A 22,733-nucleotide genomic window follows, 5' to 3' on the forward strand; every position below is an offset into this window, starting at 1 on the left:
TCCTTGAGATGTTTCTACAACTTGATTGGAGTCCACTTGTGGTAAATTCATTTAATTGGACATGATTTGGAAATGCACACACCAGTCTATATAAGGTCCCACTGCTGGCAGTGCCTGTCAGAGCAAAAACCAAGATATGAGGTCGAAGGAATTGTCCGTAGAGCTCTGAGACAGGATTGTGTTGAGGCACAGATCTGGGGAAGGGTACCAAAACATTTCTTCAGCATTGAAGGTCCCCAAGAACACAGTGGCCTCCATTATTCTTAAATGGAAGACGTTTGGAACCAACAAGACTCTTCCTAGAGCTGGCCAACCGGCCAAACTGAGCAATCGGGGGAGAAGGGCCTTGGTCAGGGAGGTGACCAAGAACCCGATGGTCACTCTGACAGAGCTCTAGAGTTCCTTTGTGGAGATGGGAGAACATTCCAGAAGGACAACCATCTCTGCAGCACTCTACCAATCAGGCCTATATGGTAGAGTGGCCAGACGGGAAGCCAGTCCTCAGTAAAAGGCACATGAGCTTGGAGTTTGCCAAAAGGTACCTAAGGACTCTCAGACCATGAGAAACAAGATTCTCTTGTAGCGTCTTTTTTATTTGCAAACATTTCTAAAAACCTGTTTTTTGCTTTGTCATTATGGGGTATTGTGAGTAGATTGATGAGGGAAAAAACAACAACAATTTACTCAATTTTAGAATAAAGCTGTAACGTAACAAAATGTGTAAAAAGTGAAGAGGTCTCAATACTTTCCGAATGCACTGTACTTACACCAGATTTATTTACACAATATATACTAAGAATGGTATGTACAACAGTAGATATATTAGAGTGAGCTATTTCAAGAGTCCAGTATGTAAATATGCAATTTGTAAAATGTGTGCCTCCGATGATGCGTTGGGATGACCGCACCACCTTCTGCAGAGCCCTGCGGTTGCGGGTATACCAGGCAGTGATACAGCCCGACATAATGCTCTTGATGGTGCATCTGTAGAAGTTCATGATGATCTTAGGGGCCAAGCCAAATTTCTTCAGCCTCCTGAGATTGAAGAGGCGCTGTTGCACCTTCTCCACCACACTGTCGGCGTTAAGGGTGATGTGCACGGTGAGGAGCTTGAAGATTTTGACCCTCTCCACTGCAGCCCCGTCGATGTGGATGGGGGCGTGCTCTCTCTGCTGTCTCCTTTAGTCCACGATCAGCTCCTTCGTTTTGTTGACGTTGAGGGAGAGGTGATTTTCCTGGCACCACTCCGCCAGGGCTCTCACCTCCTCCCTGTAAGCTGTCAGGCCTATCACTGTCGGGCCGTCAGCCAACTTGAAGATTGAGTTGGAGACGTGCATGGCCACGTAGTCATGGGTGAACAGGAAGTACAGGAGGGGGCTGAGCATGCACCCCTATGGGGCCTCCGTGTTGAGGATCAGTGTGGCGCATGTGTTGTTTCCAACCTTCACCACCTAGGACCCAGTTGCACAGGGAGGGGTTCAGACCCATGGCCCTTAGTGATGAGCTTGGAGGGCACTATGGTGTTGAAGGCTGAGCTGTAGTCAATGAACAGCATTCATACATAGGTATTCCTCTTGTCCAGGTGGTATAGGGCAATGTGCAGTGCAATGGTGATTGCGTCATCCGTGGATCTGTTGGGGCGATATGCAAATTGTAGTGGGTCTAGGGTGTTGGGTAAGGTGGAAGTGATATGATCCTTCAGTAGCCTCTCAAAGCACTTCATGATGACAGAGTGCAGTTACCTTCACATTCTTGGGTACAGAAACAATGGTGGACATCTTAAAGCAAGTGGGGAGAACAAACTGGGATAGGGAGAGATTGAATATGTCCGTAAACACTGCAGCCAGCTGGTTTGCACATGAGGACATGGCTTGGGATGCCTTCTGGGCCGGCAGCTTTGCGAGGGTTAACACACTTGACACATTCAATGCAAAAAAACGGATATCTCTAGGTTATATTGACGGATTTTGATGGGGATTTTTTAATGATGTTACCGGTGTGTCAATCGACTTTAGGGGGTTAATCAGTTTAAGTGCAACATTGTTTTTTGTTGCACAGCTTGGATTCAAAAAATGCACTTTCAGCAGGATATAACGATTATCTTAATGCTATCAAGGCTTTGAGAAACTCACCCCTGTGCTGTTCCTCTCTTCCAGTCAGAGACATCCACAGCTTGGTCATCCACTCTGTCTGCCACGCCCACGGAGGGGTATACAAGAGCGTAATCTCCAACAAGGTGGGCAAGGCCACCTGCTACGCCCATCTCTACGTGACTGGTGAGGAATCCCAGATGATTTTTTGCTAATACTTACTTCCAACCTACATGTATAATGCACTATTATACAGTTGTAATGCATTGTAAGACATTGTCCATTGTCATGTGCATGTATGGGCCTCATATTGCCTAAGAGCCATTTTAAGTCAGTTGACATTTTATCAACTTTGTCAAGAGAGTATAGTCTGTTGCTGAATCCCAAATCAACCCCTATAGCCCCTACCCCCATAGTACTCCTGTAGATCTGAAATAATCTGATAGGGTTAAGCAACACAGCAATTACATAGGTTTGCCTTGCTTTGCCTCGACTGGGTAGAATTTTCACCATATTGCGCGTACCTATCCAATTGTTTCAGTTCTAGAGGAGTGCCAGGGGGCTAGGGGTCAATTTGGGATCTTGATGCATGCACAAGAAGGGGATTTCACCATTCCCCATTAACTTGAATTACAGTGTTGATGGAATTAGGCACCTTGTGCTTTTAACAAACGTGCAAACCTATGATAAAATGCTTATTCTCCTATTCAACTTAGCTATTTACTGTAGGGAGGTGATAAAGGGATACTGTATAATATGAAGGTGATTGAACACTTAAAAGTGAACACTTATAGTGTTAAACACTTGTAGTGTTAAATCATATATCTTTTGCTGTTTGGTTATTTTCAGACGTTCTTCCAGACCCTCCAGATGGGCCCCCAGTAATAGAGACTGTTACTGGCAAGACTATCACCCTGAGCTGGAAGAAACCCCGGAGGCTGGATCCCTCTATTGGTCATTTTCTTTTCACTAGCATTACTATCATTCAATATAATGTGGACTGTGGAGCCATGGTTTCCTGTATTTCAAGAGCTAGAGCTGCTAGACAATTGTAAAAAGAAAAAAAAAAAATTTTAAAGTGAAGAATGATATATCTTTACTGCATTTAGTTTTGCCAAGTCATAGTCTAAAATCGAAAGCACAGCACCAGGGTGAATAATTTATTGTTTAAGAATATTGAATAAGATGCGGCTGCGGGTAGACGGTATCGGTGATGGGGTTCAAACAAATCTGCAGTGTGGGAATATAACAGTTCAAGCACATCTAAATTGCATTTTGTTTTGTTATACATCCATTTTCCTAGTACAGGAAAACATCTAGTACACGTTCAATTTAATTTTGTTTGAATGCCATTCCATCGGCCATCTACACAGCTGGTCAAAGTCATGCTCTGTCTACATGCATTCACACATTGAAAATGTATATGTTTGTCATTGCAGATCCCAACACGTTGATGTATGCCATCCAACAACAAGCGCTCGGCTCGAACCAGTGGACCGTCATAGCGTCCAGTTTGAAAGAGCCTTGCTACACAGTGACCACTTGCTCCAAAGGAGTCCGCTACACCTTCAGGGTCTTGTCAATCACAACCAAGGCCTTTAGCAAACCCTCTCCGTCCACAGACCCAGTGCAACTTGTCGAAAGAGGTATGAGCCATCAAGTGAGGGCAACATGAATTGATGACATGATGCTTATATTGGTTGGTGGCAGGGGCTGATAACTAAAAAAGCATGGATTTCACTCTCTCCTTGTCTAAAGACTGCTGACAAGGCAAGGAAACAAATATGTAATTTTTTTATTTAGATGAACTATCCCTTTACATGATTTTATATCTCCCAAGGTCCATATCTTCAGGAGGCTCCAGTCATAATTGATAAGCCAGACATGGTCTATGTGCAGGAGAACCAGTCAGTCAGCATCACTATAACTCTGAACCACATCAACGCTGCAGTAATCTGGAAGAGGCAAGTCACGCACTGGATCACTACACCTGATACTCTATTAATAATGTAGAGTTGCGGTCAAATACACTGAGTGCATAAAACATTAGGAACACCTGCTCTTTCCATGACAGACTGACCACATGAATCCAGTGAAAGCTATGATCCCTTATTGATGTCACCTGTTAAATCAATTTCAATCAGTGTAGATGATGGGGAGGAGACAGGGTAGAGAAATATGTTTAAGCTTTGAGACAATTAAGACATGGTATGTGTACCATTCAGAGGACAAATGGGCAAGACAAAAGATTGAAGTACCTTTGAACGGGGTATGGTAGTAGGTGCCAGGCACACCAGTTTGAGTGTGTCAAGAACTGCAACGCTGCTGGGTTTTTCACACTGAACAGTTTCCGGGGTGTATCAAGAATGGTCCACCACCCAAAGGGCATCCAGCCACTTCAAAGTAAAAAAATGACCTGGACTAAAATATTTGCCAAAAGTCACCTAAAGGACTCTCAGACCATGATAAACAAGATTCTCTGGTCTGATGAAACCAAGATTGAACTATTTGGCCTGAATGCCAAGCGTCACGTCTGGAGGAAACCTGGCACCATCCCTACGGTGAAGCATGGTGGTGGCAGCATCATGCTGTGGGGATGTTTTTCAGCGGCAGGGACTGGGAGACTAGTCAAGATTGAGGGAAAGTTGAGCGGGGCAAAGTACAGAGAGATCCTTGATGAAAACCTGCTCCAGAGCGCTCAGGACCTCAGACTGGGGCGAAGGTTCACCTTCACACAGCCAAGACAGTGCAGGAGTGGCTTCGGGACAAGTCTCTGAATGTCCTTGAGTGTCCCAGCCAGAGCCCGATCTTGAACCCAATCGAACATCTCTGGAGAGACCTGAAAACAGCTGTGCAGCGACGCTCCCCATCCAACCTGACAGAGCTTGAGAGGATCTGCAGAGAAGATTGGGAGAAACTCCCCAAATACAGGTGTGCCAAGCTTGTAGTGTCATACCCAAGAAGACTCAAGGCTGTAATCACTGCCAAAGGTGCTTCAACAAAGTACTTAGTAAAGGGTCTGAATACTTATGTAAATGTTATATTTCAGTTTTTTATTTGTAAAACATTTGCCCCCAAAAAAACTGTTTTTGCTTTGTCATTATGGAGTATTGTGTGTAGATTGATGAGGGGAAAAAAACTATTTAATTCATTTTAGAATAAGGGTGTAACGTAACCAAATGTGGAAAAAGTGAAAGGGTCTGAATACTTTTCGAATGCACTGTATGTGACCCATGTGGGAATCAAACCCACAAACACACTGAGCCATCAATCAACTCTTAGTAATTGTTTTTACCTGTATTTGAAAAGCACCTGGCCTTCTTGTTTGCGCCACCACAATTGAGTCCCCAAAAATGCAAGTGTGCAAAAATGTCATTTTAATACCAAGTACTTTAGGATAAAACAAGGAAATGTGTGAAACAGTCACACAACAAAAGTTCTTACCCACAAAAAGTAGCATCACCCCGACAATGGGATATCTAAGTTGCCTTATTGTTCTCTACTTTCAGGAGGGGAGTGGTCCTTGCCACCAAACCTGGGCTGTATGAGATGAGTATGCCCGATGACGACCAGCACTCTCTGAAGATCCTGAGGGTGACGAGTGGCGACTTGGGCCAACTGATGTGTGTGGCATCCAACAAGTTTGGCAGCGACTCCTGCATCTTTAGTGTGGAAATGGCAGGTGAGTGTAATAATGATGGATTGTGATAATGGATATAATTTTTGGATATATCTCTATTTACAGGAGCTCAAAGCGCTTTGCATTGTTTTAAAGGGGAAACTCTTCTAATCCACAACAGTTATGGCCATTAAAAAGTTAGCTACTTTTTCTAAATGCCTTGCTGCAGCAAGGTACGTCATCAGGACATTTTGTCCGCGTCATGTTTTGTTTCCTTACAATGATATTTTGAGTTTCGAGATACTGAGTATTGTGACAACACTATCAAACACATTCTCGTGTTCCCTATCTGTAGCACCGCCAACCTTTGAGTCAATCATGGAGGATGTGGATGTGCACATGGGAGATACGCCTCGCTTGGCTGTTGTCGTGGAGGGCAAGCCCATTCCCGACATCCTTTGGTTTAAGGTGCATAAATTGAGACACATACATATGAGTGTTTATATCATTGGAACCGTTTATTAATTTCACACTCATGCCTTGTAGTTACTCAATAGCTAACAAGACTGATATCCAGAATGTAGGTACTCAGCTAGTAGCTGCTGAGAAGGTACATAAATAATGACTGAATTGTAGTGACAGGAAACTGTCCACATTATGTTTCAAATTAGGTTCTAATATGCTAAGTGTGTAATTACAGGTAACATTGACATTCTATGTAATCATATTAGTATATGGCTGTTTATTTTCATGCAAAAAAGATTACATTCAGAGTGACTTATTGTTACTTGGTTTCAGGATGATATATTGTTGTGTGAGAGTAGTCACATCACCTTTGTGTATGACGACAACGAATGCTCCCTCGTGGTGCTCAACACAAGTCCGGAAGACTCAGGGGTGTATACCTGCACAGCCAAGAACCTGGCTGGCTCTGTGTCCTGTAAGGCTGAGCTCACCGTGCACACAGGTAAGCCTCTGCATACCATTCAATCAAATATGCATTCCAGTATTGACACAGAGGCATAGTTGTGTAAGCAAAGATAATGAATTAAAAGGACCTTTCACTCCAAAATGAAAATTTGTCCAATGTTTTCAGACCTCAAAAGTAGACGAGTGATGAGATATGTCCACATCCTAGGCAATCAGTTGTGTCGATCCAGCTATATGACTTAATCCCCAAATGAAAGGGTGCTTATCATTTCCATTCATTTGGGGTGGAGACAGCCAGATGTACACAACCGATGTCGTAGGTTTTGGATTAATTTTGACGTTAGACTACATTTGAGGTCTGAAAACATTGGATAAACTTTCATTTTGGAGTGAAATGTCCCTTCATCATTGCTTAGGTAGATCACAAAGGACAATTATTAGTCAGATTGTTGAGATGCAGCTATGTAGAGGCCAATGTAAATTAGCGGTTGGGAATGTGATTATCTCAGGGGCAGAATACTATGACATATGGGCCTGTAATTAGGGTACATTGTACTTGTGTGTACTCACTTTTGTGCTACCCTGCAGTTAGAGAAGACAAGGAGGATCCAATGGAGGACGAGGAGACAATTCTCAGGAAGATGCGTCGGCTGACTGACTACTATGACATCCACAAGGAAATCGGGAGGTGAGGCACCAGTTTGTAAATAAAGCTAGAAAGAAGAAATATATATATATATACAGTACAAGTCAAAAGTTTGGACACACCTACACATTCAAGGGTTTTTCTTTATTTTTACTATTTTCTACATTGTAGAATAATAGTGAAGACATCAAAACTATGGACATATCTCATCACTCGTCTATAACATATGAAATAACAATCATGTAGTAACCAATAAAGTTTTACACAAATCAAAATATCTTATAGATTTTAGATTCTTCAAAGTAGCCACCCTTTGCCTTGATGACAGCTTTACACACTCTTGGCATTCTCTCAACCAGCTTCATGAGGAATGCTTTTCCAACAGTCTTGAAGGAGTTCCCACATATGCTGAGCACTTGTTGGCTGCTTTTCCTTCACTCTGCAGTCCAACTCATCCCAAACCATCTCAATTGGGTTGAGGTCGGGTGATTGTGGAGGCCAAGTAATCTGATGCAGCACTCCATCACTCTCCTTCTTGGTCAAATAGCGTTGTCCTGTTTAAAAACAAATGATAGTCCCACTAAGCGCAAACCAGATGGGATGGTGTATCGCTGCAGAATGCTGTGGTAGCCATGCTGGTTAAGTGTGCCTTGAATTCTAAATAAATCACAGACAGTGTCACCAGCAAGGCACCATCACACCTCCTCCTCCATGCTTCACGGTGGGAACCACACATGCGGAGAACATCCGTTCACCTACTCTGCGTCTCACAAAGACACGGTGGTTGGAATAAAAAATCTCAAATTTGGACTCATCAGACCAAAGGACAGATTTCCACCGGTCTAATGTCCATTGCTCGTGTTTCTTGGCCCAAGCAAGTCTCTTCTTATTATTGGTGTCCTTTAGTAGTAGTTTCTTTGCAGCAATTCGACCATGAAGGACTGATTCACGCAGTCTCCTCTGATCAGTGAATGTTTAGATGTGTCTGTTACTTGAACTCTGTGAAGTATTTATTTGGGCTGCAATCTGAGGTGCAGTTAACTCTAATGAACTTATCCTCTGCAACAGAGGTAACTCTGGGTCTTCCTTTCCTGTGGCGGTCGTCATGAGAGCCAGTTTCATCATAGCGCTTGATGGTTTTTGCGACTGCACTTGTAGAAACTTTCAAAGTTCTTGAATTTTCCGTATTGACTGACCTTCATGTCGTAAAGTAATGATGGACTGTCGTTTCTCTTTGCTTATTTGAGCTGTTCTAGCCATAGCATGGACTTGGTCTTTTACTAAATAGGGCTATCTTCTGTATACCAACCCTACCTTTTCACAACACAACTGATTGGCTCAAAAACATTAAGAAGGAAAGAAATTCCACAAATTAACTTTTAACAAGGCACACCTGTTTATTAAAATGCATTCCAGATGACTACCTCATGAAGCTGGTTGAGAGAATGCCAAGAGTGTGCAAAGATGTCATCAAGGCAAAGGGTGGCTACTTTGAAGAATCTCAAATATAGTAGTCCCCTGTAGCTCAGTTGGTAAAGCATGGCGCTTGCAACGCCAGTGTTGTGGGTTCGTTTCCCACGGGGGACCAGTATGAAAATGTATGCACTCACTAACTGTAAGTCGCTCTGGATAAGTGCGTCTGCTAAATTACTAAAATGTAAATAATAAAATATATTTTGATTTGTTTAACACTGTTTTGGTTACTACATGATTCCATATCTGTTATTTCATAGTTTTGATATCTTCACTATTATTCTAAATAAATAGTAAAAATAAAGAAAAACCCTTGATTGTGTAAGTGTGTCCAAACTCTTGACTGGTCCTGTATATATATATATATACAGTGGGGAGAACAAGTATTTGATACACTGCCGATTTTGCAGGTTTTCCTACTTACAAAGCATGTAGAGGTCTGTAATTTTTATCATAGGTACACTTCAACTGTGAGAGACGGAATCTAAAACAAAAATCCAGAAAATCACATTGTATGATTTTTAAGTAATTAATTTGCATTTTATTGCATGACATAAGTATTTGATCACCTACCAACCAGTAAGAATTCCGGCTCTCACAGACCTGTTAGTTTTTCTTTAAGAAGCCCTCCTGTTCTCCACTCATTAACTGTATTAACTGCACCTGTTTGAACTCGTTACCTGTATAAAAGACACCTGTCCACACACTCAATCAAACAGACTCCAACCTCTCCACAATGGCCAAGACCAGAGAGCTGTGTAAGGACATCAGGGATAAAATTGTAGACCTGCACAAGGCTGGGATGGGCTACAGGACAATAGGCAAGCAGCTTGGTGAGAAGGCAACTACTGTTGGCGCAATTATTAGGAAATGGAAGAAGTTCAAGATGACAGTCAATCACCCTCTGTCTGGGGCTCCATGCAAGATCTCACCTCATGCGGCATCATTGATCATGAGGAAGGTGAGGGATCAGCCCAGAACTACACGGCAGGACCTGGTCAATGACCTGAAGAGAGCTGGGACCACAGTCTCAAAGAAAACCATTAGTAACACACCACGCCATTATGGATTAAAATCCTGCAGCGCACGCAAGGTCCCCTGCTCAAGCCAGCGCATGTCCAGGCCCGTCTGAAGTTTGCCAATGACCATCTGGATGATCCAGAGGAGGAATGGGAGAAGGTCATGTGGTCTGATGAGACAAAAATAGAGCTTTTTGTTCTAAACTCCACTCGCCGTGTTTGGAGGAAGAAGAAGGATGAGTACAACCCCAAGAACACCATCCCAACCGTGAAGCATGGAGGTGGAAACATCATTCTTTGGGGATGCTTTTCTGCAAAGGGGACAGGACGACTGCACCGTATTGAGGGGAGGATGGATGGGGCCATGTATCGCAAGATCTTGGCCAACAACCTCCTTCAATCAGTAAGAGCATTGAAAATGGGTCGTGGATGGGTCTTCCAGCATGACAACGACCCGAAACACACAGCCAGGGCAACTAAGGAGTGGCTCCGTAAGAAGCATCTCATGGTCCTGGAGTGGCCTAGCCAGTCTCCAGACCAGAACCAAACAGACAATCTTTGGAGGGAGCTGAAAGTCTGTATTGCCCAGTGACAGCCCCGAAACCTGAAGGATCTGGAGAAGGTCTGTATGGAGGAGTGGGCCAAAATCCCTGCTGCAGTGTATGCAAACCTGGTCAAGACCTACAGGAAACGTATGATCTCTGTAATTGCAAACAAAGGTTTCTGTACCAAATATTAAGTTCTGCTTTTCTGATGTATCAAATACTTATGTCATGCAATAAAATGCAAATTAATTACTTAAAAATCATACAATGTGATTTTCTGGATTTTTGTTTTAGATTCCATCTCTCACAGTTGAAGTGTACCTATGATAAAAATTACAGACCTCTACATGCTTTGTAAGTAGGAAAACCTGCAAAATCGGCAGTGTATCAAATACTTGTTCTCCCCACTGTATATATATACAGTGGGGAAAAAAAGTATTTAGTCAGCCACCAATTGTGCAAGTTCTCCCACTTAAAAATATGAGAGAGGCCTGTAATTTTCATCATAGGTACACGTCAACTATGACAGACAAATTTAGAAATTTTTTTCCAGAAAATCACATTGTAGGATTTTTTATTAATTTATTTGCAAATTATGGTGGAAAATAAGTATTTGGTCACCTACAAACAAGCAAGATTTCTGGCTCTCACAGACCTGTAACTTCTTCTTTAAGAGGCTCCTCTGTCCTCCACTCGTTACCTGTATTAATGGCACCTGTTTGAACTTGTTATCAGTATAAAAGACACCTGTCCACAACCTCAAACAGTCACACTCCAAACTCCACTATGGCCAAGACCAAAGAGCTGTCAAAGGACACCAGAAACAAAATTGTAGACCTGCACCAGGCTGGGAAGACTGAATCTGCAATAGGTAAGCAGCTTGGTTTGAAGAAATCAACTGTGGGAGCAATTATTAGGAAATGGAAGACATACAAGACCACTGATAATCTCCCCTCGATCTGGGGCTCCATGCAAGATCTCACCCCGTGGGGTGAAAATGATCACAAGAACGGTGAGCAAAAATCCCAGAACCACACGGGGGGACCTAGTGAATGACCTGCAGAGAGCTGGGACCAAAGTAACAAAGCCTACCATCAGTAACACACTACACCGCCAGGGACTCAAATCCTGCAGTGCCAGACATGTCCCCCTGCTTAAGCCAGTACATGCCGAGGCCCGTCTGAAGTGTGCTAGAGTGCATTTGGATGATCCAGAAGAGGATTGGGAGAATGCCATATGGTCAGATGAAACCAAAATAGAACTTTTTGGTAAAAACTCAACTCGTCGGGTTTGGAGGACAAAGAATGCTGAGTTGCATCCAAAGAACACCATACCTACTGTGAAGCATGGGGGTGGAAACATCATGCTTTGGGGCTGTTTTTCTGCAAAGGGACCAGGACGACTGATCCGTGTAAAGGAAAGAATGAATGGGGTCATGTATTGTGAGATTTTGAGTGAAAACCTCATTCCATCAGCAAGGGCATTGAAGATGAAACGTGGCTGGGTCTTTCAGCATGACAATGATCCCAACCACACCGCCCGGGCAACGAAGGAGTGGCTTCGTAAGAAGCATTTCAAGGTCCTGGAGTGGCCTAGCCAGTCTCCAGATCTCAACCCCATAGAAAATCTTTGGAGGGAGTTGAAAGTGCGTGTTGCCCAGCGACAGCCCCAAAACATCACTGCTCTAGAGGAGATCTGCATGGAGGAATGGGCCAAAATACCAGCAACAGTGTGTGAAAACCTTGTGAAGACTTACAGAAAACGTTTAACCTGTGTCATTGCCAACAAAGGGTATATAACAAAGTATTGAGAAACTTTTGTTATTGACCAAATACTTATTTTCTACCATAATTTGCAAATAAATTCATTAAAAATCCTACAATATGATTTTCTGGAGAAAAAAAAATCTCATTTTGTCTGTCATAGTTGACGTGTACCTATGATGAAAATTACAGGCCTCTCTCATCTTTTTCCAAATGCTCTGTATATATAGTTATGTAAATGTCATATTTCCGTTTTTTATTTTTTATATATTTGCTAAAATGTCTAAAAACCTGTTTTTGCTTTGTCATTATGGGATATTGTTTGTAGGTTGGTGAGGGGGGAAAACTATTTGATCCATTTTAGAATAAGGCTGTAACGTAACAAAATTAGGAAAAAGTCTAGGGGTCTATAAAACCAACAAATCAATTCTTATTTTTGTATTAATTTTAAGAACTATTTCCTTATAAATGTTCTAAATATTGAGTCATGCTTATAAATAATGAAATATGTGTTTATTCACGGTTTAGAAATCGTTGTTTTATGCTTTTTCATGAAAGTGATTGTAAAATGTTACCTCCCCATCAATAAAACAATATTTTAGAGGAGCTTTCTCCTACGCGAAACGAGTGACGCAGAAAGTGGGTAAAATGGAGTATGCTGCCAAGTTCATATCTGCCCGAGCCAAGAGGAAGGCCTCTGCCCTGAGAGAGATGAACCTGCTGTCTGGGCTGGACCACGAGAGAGTCCTGTATTTCCATGATGCCTTTGAGAAGAAGAACGCAGTCATCATTGTCACAGAGATGTATCCTTTTTAGAGTTCATACTCACTGGGGCCTTTTACACAGATTAAGTATACCATTTGGCTTGAAGAGTGGGGAAATTGGCAGGTATAATGGTCATTATTTTTAGTAGACACACATGCACAGACACACTCACATTCCTGTGTTTGCCTATTTTTTTCCCTCATTTATCTCCTGTCATAATTATAAAGTATTTCCAGTGTCATAAATCTCCTTGATCAATGCATAAAGATGCAATGAGGAGCTTTTGGAGAGGTTTACAAAGAAATCTACAGTGATGGAGTCGGACGTGAGTTGGTTACTGTGTGCTTGGGGGACACTTCATTATGGGATCATGAGTAACAGTGACCCCTATTGTAAGATCCTTGAACTCTTGTCTGTACCAACCTGGCCCCTATAATTATTATCTAACAAAGACAACCAAGTAAATTCACACACTTTTACAGGAATAAGTGGGACCTTGGGTAACACTTGATATGATCAAACTACCCTGTTTCTCTTATTGTATAAGAATTTGTGTCTCCCATAATATCTTTACAAAATGTAACATAATGACAGTAACATATCTCTATACTTGGTATACCTGCAGATCCGCTCCTGTATGAGACAGCTGCTGGAGGGTGTGGACTACCTTCACCATCAAAATATCGTCCATCTGGATATCAAGGTAAACACGTCTTTAGTTAAAAGAGAGTTTTAAGGCCAGGCACATCGGGCTGAAATAACATTTTTGCATCTAGCTATCAATTCTGAGATTTGTTGGTATTTTGGTCCATTAATGTTCGTTTTTTCTTTAGTTTATCATACCACTGTCATCAACATTTTAAAATGGACATACATCAATAATTTCAAAGCTCACTACATTGAATTGCACAAAATATTACAAACTGGACTACATTTAGTAACTTACTTTGAAGAGATGGTGATTGGGTCTAAATAGTATTTTGGTGTTTGCTAGTCTTAATTCAGTGTACTTGTCTTTAATTGCCATTTCCCCAAAGTCCGACACTTCCCACGAGCCAACTTTTTCTCTGCTTCAGAAGCATCTGCATTCACCAAATTTGGTGTGGTTATCCTTAGATATATTCTCCAGACTTGCCTAGAGGGAATTGTTGATATGCTGTCAATTCTCTATTTTAGATCATATTTTATTTGGGAAAATGTGCCAAAAATGTCTTTAGTATTTTACAGATAGAAAGATGAAAAAAGTATTTATCCTGGAGTGTCTTAAAGAAATTTAAAAAATAACATTTAGGCTGACTTCATCCAGTGGCCAGAAAAATGTAGTTGCGCTAAAATGTAAATGTATGCCAATATGTGCATATTTAATGAGATATCACCTAATTTGCATATTTTAATAACATATTTCAGGAAAAAAAATACAAGTTGATTGTGATATGATGAAGAAAAAAAAATATCCCTATTAGGGTGTGGGGCCTTAAAGATATCTCACAATAGGTATTCTGGGTAGTACTGTGTTTTTGTTTATTGCAGGTGTGCGTTTAGACAAGGAATATGTCCCTCTGAATGCACAAATTTGGTCAAAAACAAGGTTTTGACTATGACCACTGGTCGTTATTCTGAAATCTGACCTTATCTTTGGGTTTCCTCCCTAGCCTGATAACATACTCATGGCAGACCCCCATGGTGATCAGATCCGCATCTGTGATTTCGGCAACGCCATGGAGCTCACACCCGACGAGGCTCAATACTGCAAATATGGCACACCAGAATTTGTTGCTCCAGAAATTGTCAACCAAACTCCTGTATCCAAGGCAACTGATATCTGGTAAAAATGCTGGAGGCCATGAAAGTGTTTAAAACTTGATTCATATCACAAATGGATCCTCTCTAATTCTCTTCTTTCTCTTCCCAGGCCGATTGGAGTCATCACATATCTGTGGTAGGTACACGTTCAATGTGTCTTAAATATGGTGTCTATACAACGATTACAATACCAATCAATGATTCATAAGATGATTAATCACAATTTAAGCATGGAATTATGCACATGCACACTTTGCAAGCCAGATAGATAAGTAAACACCACATAAGTGCCTGTTCATTCCTATTTTAATTGCTATTAGAGACCCTATCAAACATGCCATATTTATACATGGCTCTAGAATCAGTGAACAATTAGTGAGAGGAAGAGAAGTTAACAGGTGTTTCTGCATTTCAGCTTGTCTGGAGTGTCTCCATTTGCTGGAGAGAATGACCGCAGCTCCGTGCTCAACATCAGGAACTACAATGTGGCTTTTGAGGAGAGTATGTTCGCTGACCTGTGCCGTGAAGCTAAGGGATTCATCATCAAACTGCTGGTGGCAGACAGACTGTGAGTAACAACTATAGATTTTAACATGTTCAGGCCAAAACTTGAGATGTCCATGTGCTACTCAGAATGTCATGTAAATCATGCGTTTGATTTAATCGTCAATGTTCCAGACAATTTTAGTTACGGATGTCAAGATAGGATTTGTCCTTAGGATTTTTCCTCAGTTCTTAAGCATTTGTGGGCTTCTTAAGACTGACTAGAAATCTAATGTAAAATGGTATCATGTCATCCCTTTAGGAGGCCTGATACACAGGAGTGTCTCCGTCATCCATGGTTCAAGGTGAGGCATGTGAACTTTGACAATGGACTCATGTGTGACGCATCACAAACAATAATTGCTTTAGGGTTCTGTTCTGACTTGAGATCCCCCGTCATATATTTTGGTAAAATATTGAGCAATTTCAAAATTATGGACTAATACATGCTAATTTATTCTGTCTTATTTTTTTCATAAAGACCCTTACCAAGGGGAAGGCAATAAGCACAGAGGCCCTCAAGAAGTTTGTGTCTCGTCGAAAGTGGCAGGTAAGGGATCTGTCATCAAATGATATTTTTATTTTTATTAATTTTTTATAAAGAATGTCTTGAATTGTATCTAATTCTGTGTAATAAATTGTTTATGTCCGTCTTTTGTAGCGGTCCCTTATCAGCTACAAATCCAAAATGGTCATGAGGTCCATACCTGAGTTGCTGAACGACTCATCCAGCCACATCTCCATCGCTGTTCCCAGACACCTCAAAGAGGGCTCACCCCCACCATCATCATCCTCTGACTCCGACGAAGATATTGACGAGCTGCCCTTCATTCCAATGCCACTCACCATGGAGTTCTCCGGATCAAGAATGTCTCTGAATGAGATCCAGGACGATCAGGAAGGCACAGGCAAGCCAAACGGCCCCATTGACAGACCAGGATCAACAGTTGCTCATGGCCAAGAGAAGATGGTGAGTGAATCCACGGGGAAAGAGAAGGAGGCTGGAGATTCTGCAGGTAGAGGCCACACCAGGAAAAGGTCAACGCTAGAAAACGACAAGGGGTCTTCAGACGAGGAGCCCCCCGCAGAGTTGGTGCAAGTATCAGAGAAGGCAAGAAGGCCCTTGTGCAGAGGCTTGAGCTTGGAGTCGGATAAGCCAGAGGGAGGAACCAGAAGGGGGCCGCTGCGTAGAGGGGGATCTGCCGACAGCGCGCTGCTACTCCACCTTGTACCAGAAGAGGGTGCAGAAGAGGAAACCCCGGAAAGGGGCCGGCGAGTCCTCAAAAAGACAGTATCGATGGAGCTGCCTAGGAGGAGCACGAGCCCAGGGCCTCTGAGTCAGGAGGACTATGCTCTCAAACTGGAGCTGATGCGGCAGAGGCTACTCCGAGGCGGCTCCGTGGACAAGAAGATGAGCGGCCTGCGAGGACCCCTGCTGGAGACGCTGGGCATGGACAATGGAAATCAGCGGTCGTCATCACTGGAACGCTACTCGCGCGCCCCCCGCTTAGGGGTTCCCCCGTTAACCAGGGCGGCTTCCAGCGACGAGCCCAGAGAGGACGTGCCCAAACCCAAATTGCTTCGCAAGAGCGCCTCATTCAGTGAAGGAGATGATGCAGAGCCAATTCCTGTGCACAGACGGTCTGGGGAGCCACTGGAGATCCCGCAGATAGAGGAGCGAAGGCTCAAGGAGGCCATATCCATGTCTGCTCTCACTGAGCCATTCAAGAATGACTCCCGCCCTGTGACTCCCAGGGAACCTTCCCCTAAACTTCCCACACCAAGCCCAGAGCCTGGGGAACAGGAGACAACAACCAAGATGGAGGACAAGGAAATAAAGACTGCGGAGTCAGTTGGTAAAAAAATTGATGGCGTGACCACAGACAGTAATGCAGACGAGAGATCGAGCACAAGTGGTTTCTCAGAGAAGAACACAAGCATGTCAGAAGAAGCAATGATTGAACCGGAGTACGTGGCCTCGAGGGAGCCTAGCCCTCCTGTGAGGGTTCTTATATTAGAGGAACCAATGGAGGAAGAGAAAGAAGAGATTGAGGAAAAAGTGACTGTTCCTGTAGATGAACCAAAAGCTAGAGAAGTTGAAGAAGTACACAAAGAAGTACAAAAAGAAGTCAAAGAAGTAGAAGAAGAAGTGAAGGCACCAGTGAAATCTTCTGAAATGGTCATTACTACAAGTTCCATCAGGGTCATGCCTGCACCAGCATTTTCAAGGGCACCAGATAATGTTGTGACTCCCTTTCCACCTGCGTATGTGACTCCCTCTCCACCTGCCCTTACTGTTCTCCCAGACGGTAGGACCTCTGCGTATGCTAGCATAATGCAGACCATCATGGTCCCCTCGCTTCAGCCCCTAGTTAGTCCCCCATTAGCAGACTCCACCCCTGTAATTGTTCCAGTCCCTGCACATGCCTCATTTCCAGCACCAACATTATTACCAACATCTACACCTGTACCTGACCCATCAAAGCCAGTAGCTCTGCTATCCACACCAGGGGAACACCCTGCAGTCTTTTCAAGGGTGGCATCCCCTGAGCCCAAGGAAACGAGTCCACCCAAGGTTTCCCCGTGCCCCACGCCCCAACATGAGCTCTCGCCAGGGGGACAAAACCTCCAGGACATTGCCTCTGAGGAAATATTCAAGGCACGCTTCAAAAAGCGTGAGTCTTCCCTCATTCGAGGCCTGAAGCTTCTCAACTGGTCAAAGCCTGAGGAGAAACCAGTAGCCTGTTTGGACTCTGACGAGTCAGGCGAAGATGTATACCGTCCTGGGCCCATTGGAGCACCGCTTGAGTTTGTCCCCAGGAGACTGGAGGAGAAGTCCAAGTCGGTGCAGGATCTCCGCGAGGCCCAGAAGGACCAAGGTTTTATGAGAAGACTCTCCATGCGCCTCAAGAGGACTCCGTCAGCCGAACGCAAGGACGAAAAGCCAAATGAGGAAGAACCAGTGGCTCCCAGCCGTCGGCTCTCCTGGGCTCTCCCCGGCCGAAGAGGATCCCATTCCCAGGAGAGAAAGGAGGTGGAGATGATGAGGATGGACGGGGGAACGGAAGCCGAGGTAGAACAGGAGGTCAAGGAGCCAAAGAAGCCAAACGAGTCGCCAGTCATGGCCATGCGCAGGAAGATTGAGTCGACGGTGTCCGGGATATCGATGAGGATCCGCAGTGCCTCGGAGGAGAGGAGGGTAGCGGCGGAGGAGAGGGAAGCCAACAGGCCAGAGAGCAAGAAGACACCCCTGTTCTCTATTCTGCGCAGGTCGACTTCCGAGGGACGTAGCCTAAAGAATATGGCTGGACCCAGTGTCCCTCAGAACCAGCTGTTTTCTCAGTCGGGCACCGGAGCCTCCTCAGAGTCCCTGGAGTCCATGTCCAGCATCAAGTCGGAGACAGCGTCAAAGGGTACGAGACTTCTACCAACATAGAAATAACATTTCTTTAGAATTAACATGTTCCCCCTACACCTGAAAATGTCATATGTTTAATTTGAGGATGATTACTGAGCAGAATTAGACAAAACGTAACTTTACCAATTAAAGGGTGCATTATCACTGTACAGAGACAATGTCACTATTCTGGAGTGGTACATGTAGTAAGAACCATTAACATTTTGGGGAAACAATTATGCAAATCCCACCCCCTTCCCCAACCAAACCTTTTACTTTTTCTTGTATCTCAGTATATAAGAACAATCTTAGTAAGCACGCTTCCCTATGTGTGCTACCATCCCCTTTTTTCTTTGTTACTATTTCTGTTTAAGTTTGTTACATTTGTTCCCTCCGGCAGGGGCAGAGGGCGAACGTAGGTCCCGATGGGACCGTTGGGGCCTAACCAGAGGCAGCAAGAAAGACAAGACGGTCTCGCAGCCTGATATCCCCACGGCTATTGCCAGAGAAAATGGCTCCATGCGCTCTCGCTCATACTCCAGACTGGCATCTGGTAATCCTTAAAGTCCCTCATTTCTTAAACAGATAGTTCATCCAAATTACCAGACCTAGGTTCAAATACTATTTCCAAATATCTCAATAACATTTCAAAATAACTATTCAGATATATTTTATTTAAAATGAAAAGTAGTTTAATATTTACACAAGTAGTATAAATACACTTGGAAAGTATTTGAAAATACTCAAATACACTGACTCAAATACACTTCCATGCATTTAACCCAGGTATTTGAAAATATATAGTATTTGAAAGAAGTAATTGAAAATACTTTCAAATACAATTTGGTAGACTATTTGGTTTAAATCAAATAACCATTCAAACAAATAAAAGGTATAGGCTGTGTATTTGAAAAGTGTTTTAAAACCCAGATACTCAGCTCGGCAAATTACAACATTTCATATTGGTTTCCTTACTCTATAAGCACTCAATGGACGAGGAGAAACAGCAATCCAATATCATTTGTCCAGTTTTCTGAGGGTTATGAGAATATTCCATCAACGTTCCACCAAACATACACAGAACATGGTTGCCATGTTCATAGAATACAAGATATTCATGTTCTAGGCACGTTTCATGGGACGTTGCAAGAACTGTCATGTGTCCAGTTTTCTGATTGTTCTATAACGTTAATATCTTATGTTCTGAGAACATGGCAACCATGTTCTGTGTATGTTTGGTGGGACGTTGATGGAATATTTTCCTAACCCACAGAAAACTGGACGCATTAATGTTTTTGCAACGTTCTAATTTAACGTGTCTAGAACATTAATTTCTTATGTTCTGAGAATATGGCAATGGTGTTCTGTTTATGTTTGGTGGGACGTTGATGGAATATTCTCCTAACCAACAGAAAACTGGACACATTAATGTTCTTGCAACGTTCCCATGAAACGTATCTAGAACATTAATATCTTAAGTTCGGAGAACATGGTTAACCACGTTCTGGGTAAGTTCTATTTGACATTAAGGGAATGGTCTATTGCAAACATTCCTTGCGCATCAAGGGAACATTCCTATAAAAACGTTAGTTAAATACCTAATGAGACTCTTAAGGGAAAGTTCTTTAAAGTTGAGAGAATGTTTGTTGTTAGCTGGGAAGTTACTTTCCTGATTTGTGCAGTATTACATTGGCCCAAGCAAGCAGTATCAACACTGAACTTGTCCATGTGTCACTGTAGTTAGCTAGCTAGATTAACATAAGCTCACCTGCTTAGTAGTTGCAGCATTATCCAGCTACTGTATTTAGTTAGCTGTTAAGCCCTCCTACGAATTAATTTCGGAGGCGTGAAGTATAGCTGCTACAATGCCACATTAGTTAATGTTATATCAGTGACAGTTCGCTAAGCAAGCTAGCTATTGAGGTGCATTTGTTCAAAATTGTAGATACAGTGCATTAGGAAGGTATTCAGACAATTTAACGTTTTCCACATTTTGTTTAGTTAGTCTTATTCTAAAATGGATTAAATAAAATAAATGTCCTAATCAATCTACACACAATACCCCATAATGACAAAGGAAAAACAGGTTTTAAGAAATGTTTGCAAATATATGAAAAAAAAAAAAACAGAAATACCTTATTTACATAAGTATTCAGACCCTTTGCTATGAGACTCGAAATTGAGCTCAGGTGCATCCTGTTTCCGTTTATCATCCTTGAGATGTTTCAACGACTTGATTGGAGTCCACCTGTGGTAAATTCAATTGATTGGACATGATTTGGAAAGGCAAACACCTATCTATATAAGATCCCACAAGATCTGTAGCTCAATTGGTAGAGCATGGCGCTTGTAACGCCAGGGTAGTGGGTTCGATCCCCGGGACCACCCATACGTAAAAATGTATGCACACATGACTGTAAGTCGCTTTGGATAAAAGCGTCTGCTAAATGGCATAATATATTATATAATTGACAGTGCATGTCAGAGGAAATACCAAGCCATGAGGTCGAAGGAATTGTCCATAGAGCTCCGAGACAGGATTGTGTCGAGGCACAGATCTGAGGAAGGTCCCCAAGTACACAGTGGCCTCCATCATTCTTCAATGGAATAAGTTTGGAACCACCAAGACTCTTCCTAGAGCTGGCCGCCTGGCCAATCTGAGCAATCGGGGGAGAAGGCACTTGGTCAGGTAGGTGACCAAGAACCCAATGGTTACTCTGACAGAGCTCCAGAGTTACTCTGTGGAGATGGGAGAACCTTCCAGAAGGACAACCATCTCTGCAGCACTCCACAAATTAGGCATTTATGGTAGAGTGGCCAGAAGGAAGCCACTCCTCAGTAAAAGGCACATGAGTGCTCACTTGGAGTTTGCCAAAAAGCACCTAAAGGACTCTCAGACCATGAGAAACAAGATTATCTGGTCTGAACCTGAATGCCAAGCGTCACGTCTGGAAGAAAACTGGCACCATCCCTACGGTGAAGCATGGTGGTGGCAGCATCATGCTGTTGGGTTGTTTTTCAGTGGCAGGGACTGGGAGACTAGTCAGGATCGAGGGAAAGATAAACGAAGCAAAGTAAAGAGAGTTCCCGGATGAAAACCTGCTCCAGAACACTCGGGACCTCTGACTGGGGCGAAGATTCACCTTCCAACAGGACAACGACCCTAAACACACAGCCAAGCCAACGCAGGAGTGGCTTCGGGACAAGTCTCTGAATGTCCTTGAGTGCCCCAGCCAGAGCGCGGACTTGAACCCGATCGAACATCTCTGGAGAGACCTGAAAATAGCTGTGCAGCGACGATCCCCATCCACCCTGACAGAGCTTGAGAGGATCTGCAGAGAACTCCCCAAATACAGGTGTGCCAAGCTTGTAGTGTCATACCCAAGAAGACTCGAAGGCTGTAATCGATGCCAAAGGTGCTTCAACAAAGTACTGAGTAAAGAGTCTGAATACTTATGTAAATGTGATATTTCTGTTTTTTATTTTTAATAGATTTGCAAAAATGTCTAAAAACCTGTTTTTGCTTTGTCATTATGGGTTATTGTATGTATTTTATCCATTTTAGAATAAGGCTGTAACGTAACAAAATGTGGAAAAGGTCAAGGTGTCTGAAGACTTTCCGATTGCACTGTAGCTTGCTAGTGTGTAAACATGCTTGTCAGTCTAAACAGCCTGTTTATACTAACAGCTGTTGAGACTAACTAGCAAACTGTGAAAGACATATTTAGTGAAAGGGATTTTTTTGTAGGCCATAGAAATGCCCATTGTTCTTCATTCTTAATCCCATTCCCTATTTGTCTATCCTCCAGACTTCCCTCCTGTGTTCCACATCAAGTTGAGGGACCACGTCCTGCTGGAGGGAGATCCCATCACCCTTAGCTGCCTCCCAGCTGGTAGCCCTCACCCACACATCTCCTGGATGAAAGGTAAGAACTTAGTATACAGTGAGGGAAAAAAGTATTTGATCCCCTGCTGATTTTGTACGTTTGCCCACTGACAAAGAAATGATCAGTCTATAATTTTAATGGTAGGTTTATTTGAACAGTGAGAGACAGAATAACAACAAAAAAATCAAGAAAAACGCATGTCAAAAATGTTATAAATTGATTTGCATTTTAATGAGGGAAATAAGTATTTGAA

The 22,733-nt window shown here is 42.9% G+C and overlaps 1 protein-coding gene across 1 annotated transcript in view; it reads left to right on the plus strand.

The window, feature by feature from the left end:
- Nucleotides 1–22,733, plus strand: part of LOC121536084 (striated muscle preferentially expressed protein kinase-like) — a 119,244-nt gene that overhangs the window by 75,706 nt on the left and 20,805 nt on the right. Inside the window, exons 14-32 of the mRNA XM_045206532.1 lie at nucleotides 2,157–2,276; nucleotides 2,940–3,044; nucleotides 3,530–3,736; nucleotides 3,931–4,054; nucleotides 5,600–5,772; nucleotides 6,065–6,177; nucleotides 6,508–6,676; nucleotides 7,228–7,327; nucleotides 12,688–12,888; nucleotides 13,118–13,175; nucleotides 13,476–13,553; nucleotides 14,503–14,675; nucleotides 14,763–14,789; nucleotides 15,069–15,221; nucleotides 15,459–15,501; nucleotides 15,678–15,746; nucleotides 15,858–18,609; nucleotides 18,994–19,146; nucleotides 22,403–22,519. Of these exons, the coding sequence (XP_045062467.1) occupies nucleotides 2,157–2,276; nucleotides 2,940–3,044; nucleotides 3,530–3,736; nucleotides 3,931–4,054; nucleotides 5,600–5,772; nucleotides 6,065–6,177; nucleotides 6,508–6,676; nucleotides 7,228–7,327; nucleotides 12,688–12,888; nucleotides 13,118–13,175; nucleotides 13,476–13,553; nucleotides 14,503–14,675; nucleotides 14,763–14,789; nucleotides 15,069–15,221; nucleotides 15,459–15,501; nucleotides 15,678–15,746; nucleotides 15,858–18,609; nucleotides 18,994–19,146; nucleotides 22,403–22,519 (4,935 nt within the window). The remainder of the gene's footprint in view (nucleotides 1–2,156; nucleotides 2,277–2,939; nucleotides 3,045–3,529; nucleotides 3,737–3,930; nucleotides 4,055–5,599; nucleotides 5,773–6,064; nucleotides 6,178–6,507; nucleotides 6,677–7,227; nucleotides 7,328–12,687; nucleotides 12,889–13,117; nucleotides 13,176–13,475; nucleotides 13,554–14,502; nucleotides 14,676–14,762; nucleotides 14,790–15,068; nucleotides 15,222–15,458; nucleotides 15,502–15,677; nucleotides 15,747–15,857; nucleotides 18,610–18,993; nucleotides 19,147–22,402; nucleotides 22,520–22,733) is intronic.

The sequence above is a fragment of the Coregonus clupeaformis genome, chromosome 23 (genome assembly GCF_020615455.1).
Source record: "Coregonus clupeaformis isolate EN_2021a chromosome 23, ASM2061545v1, whole genome shotgun sequence".
NCBI classification, from domain to species: domain Eukaryota; kingdom Metazoa; phylum Chordata; class Actinopteri; order Salmoniformes; family Salmonidae; genus Coregonus; species Coregonus clupeaformis.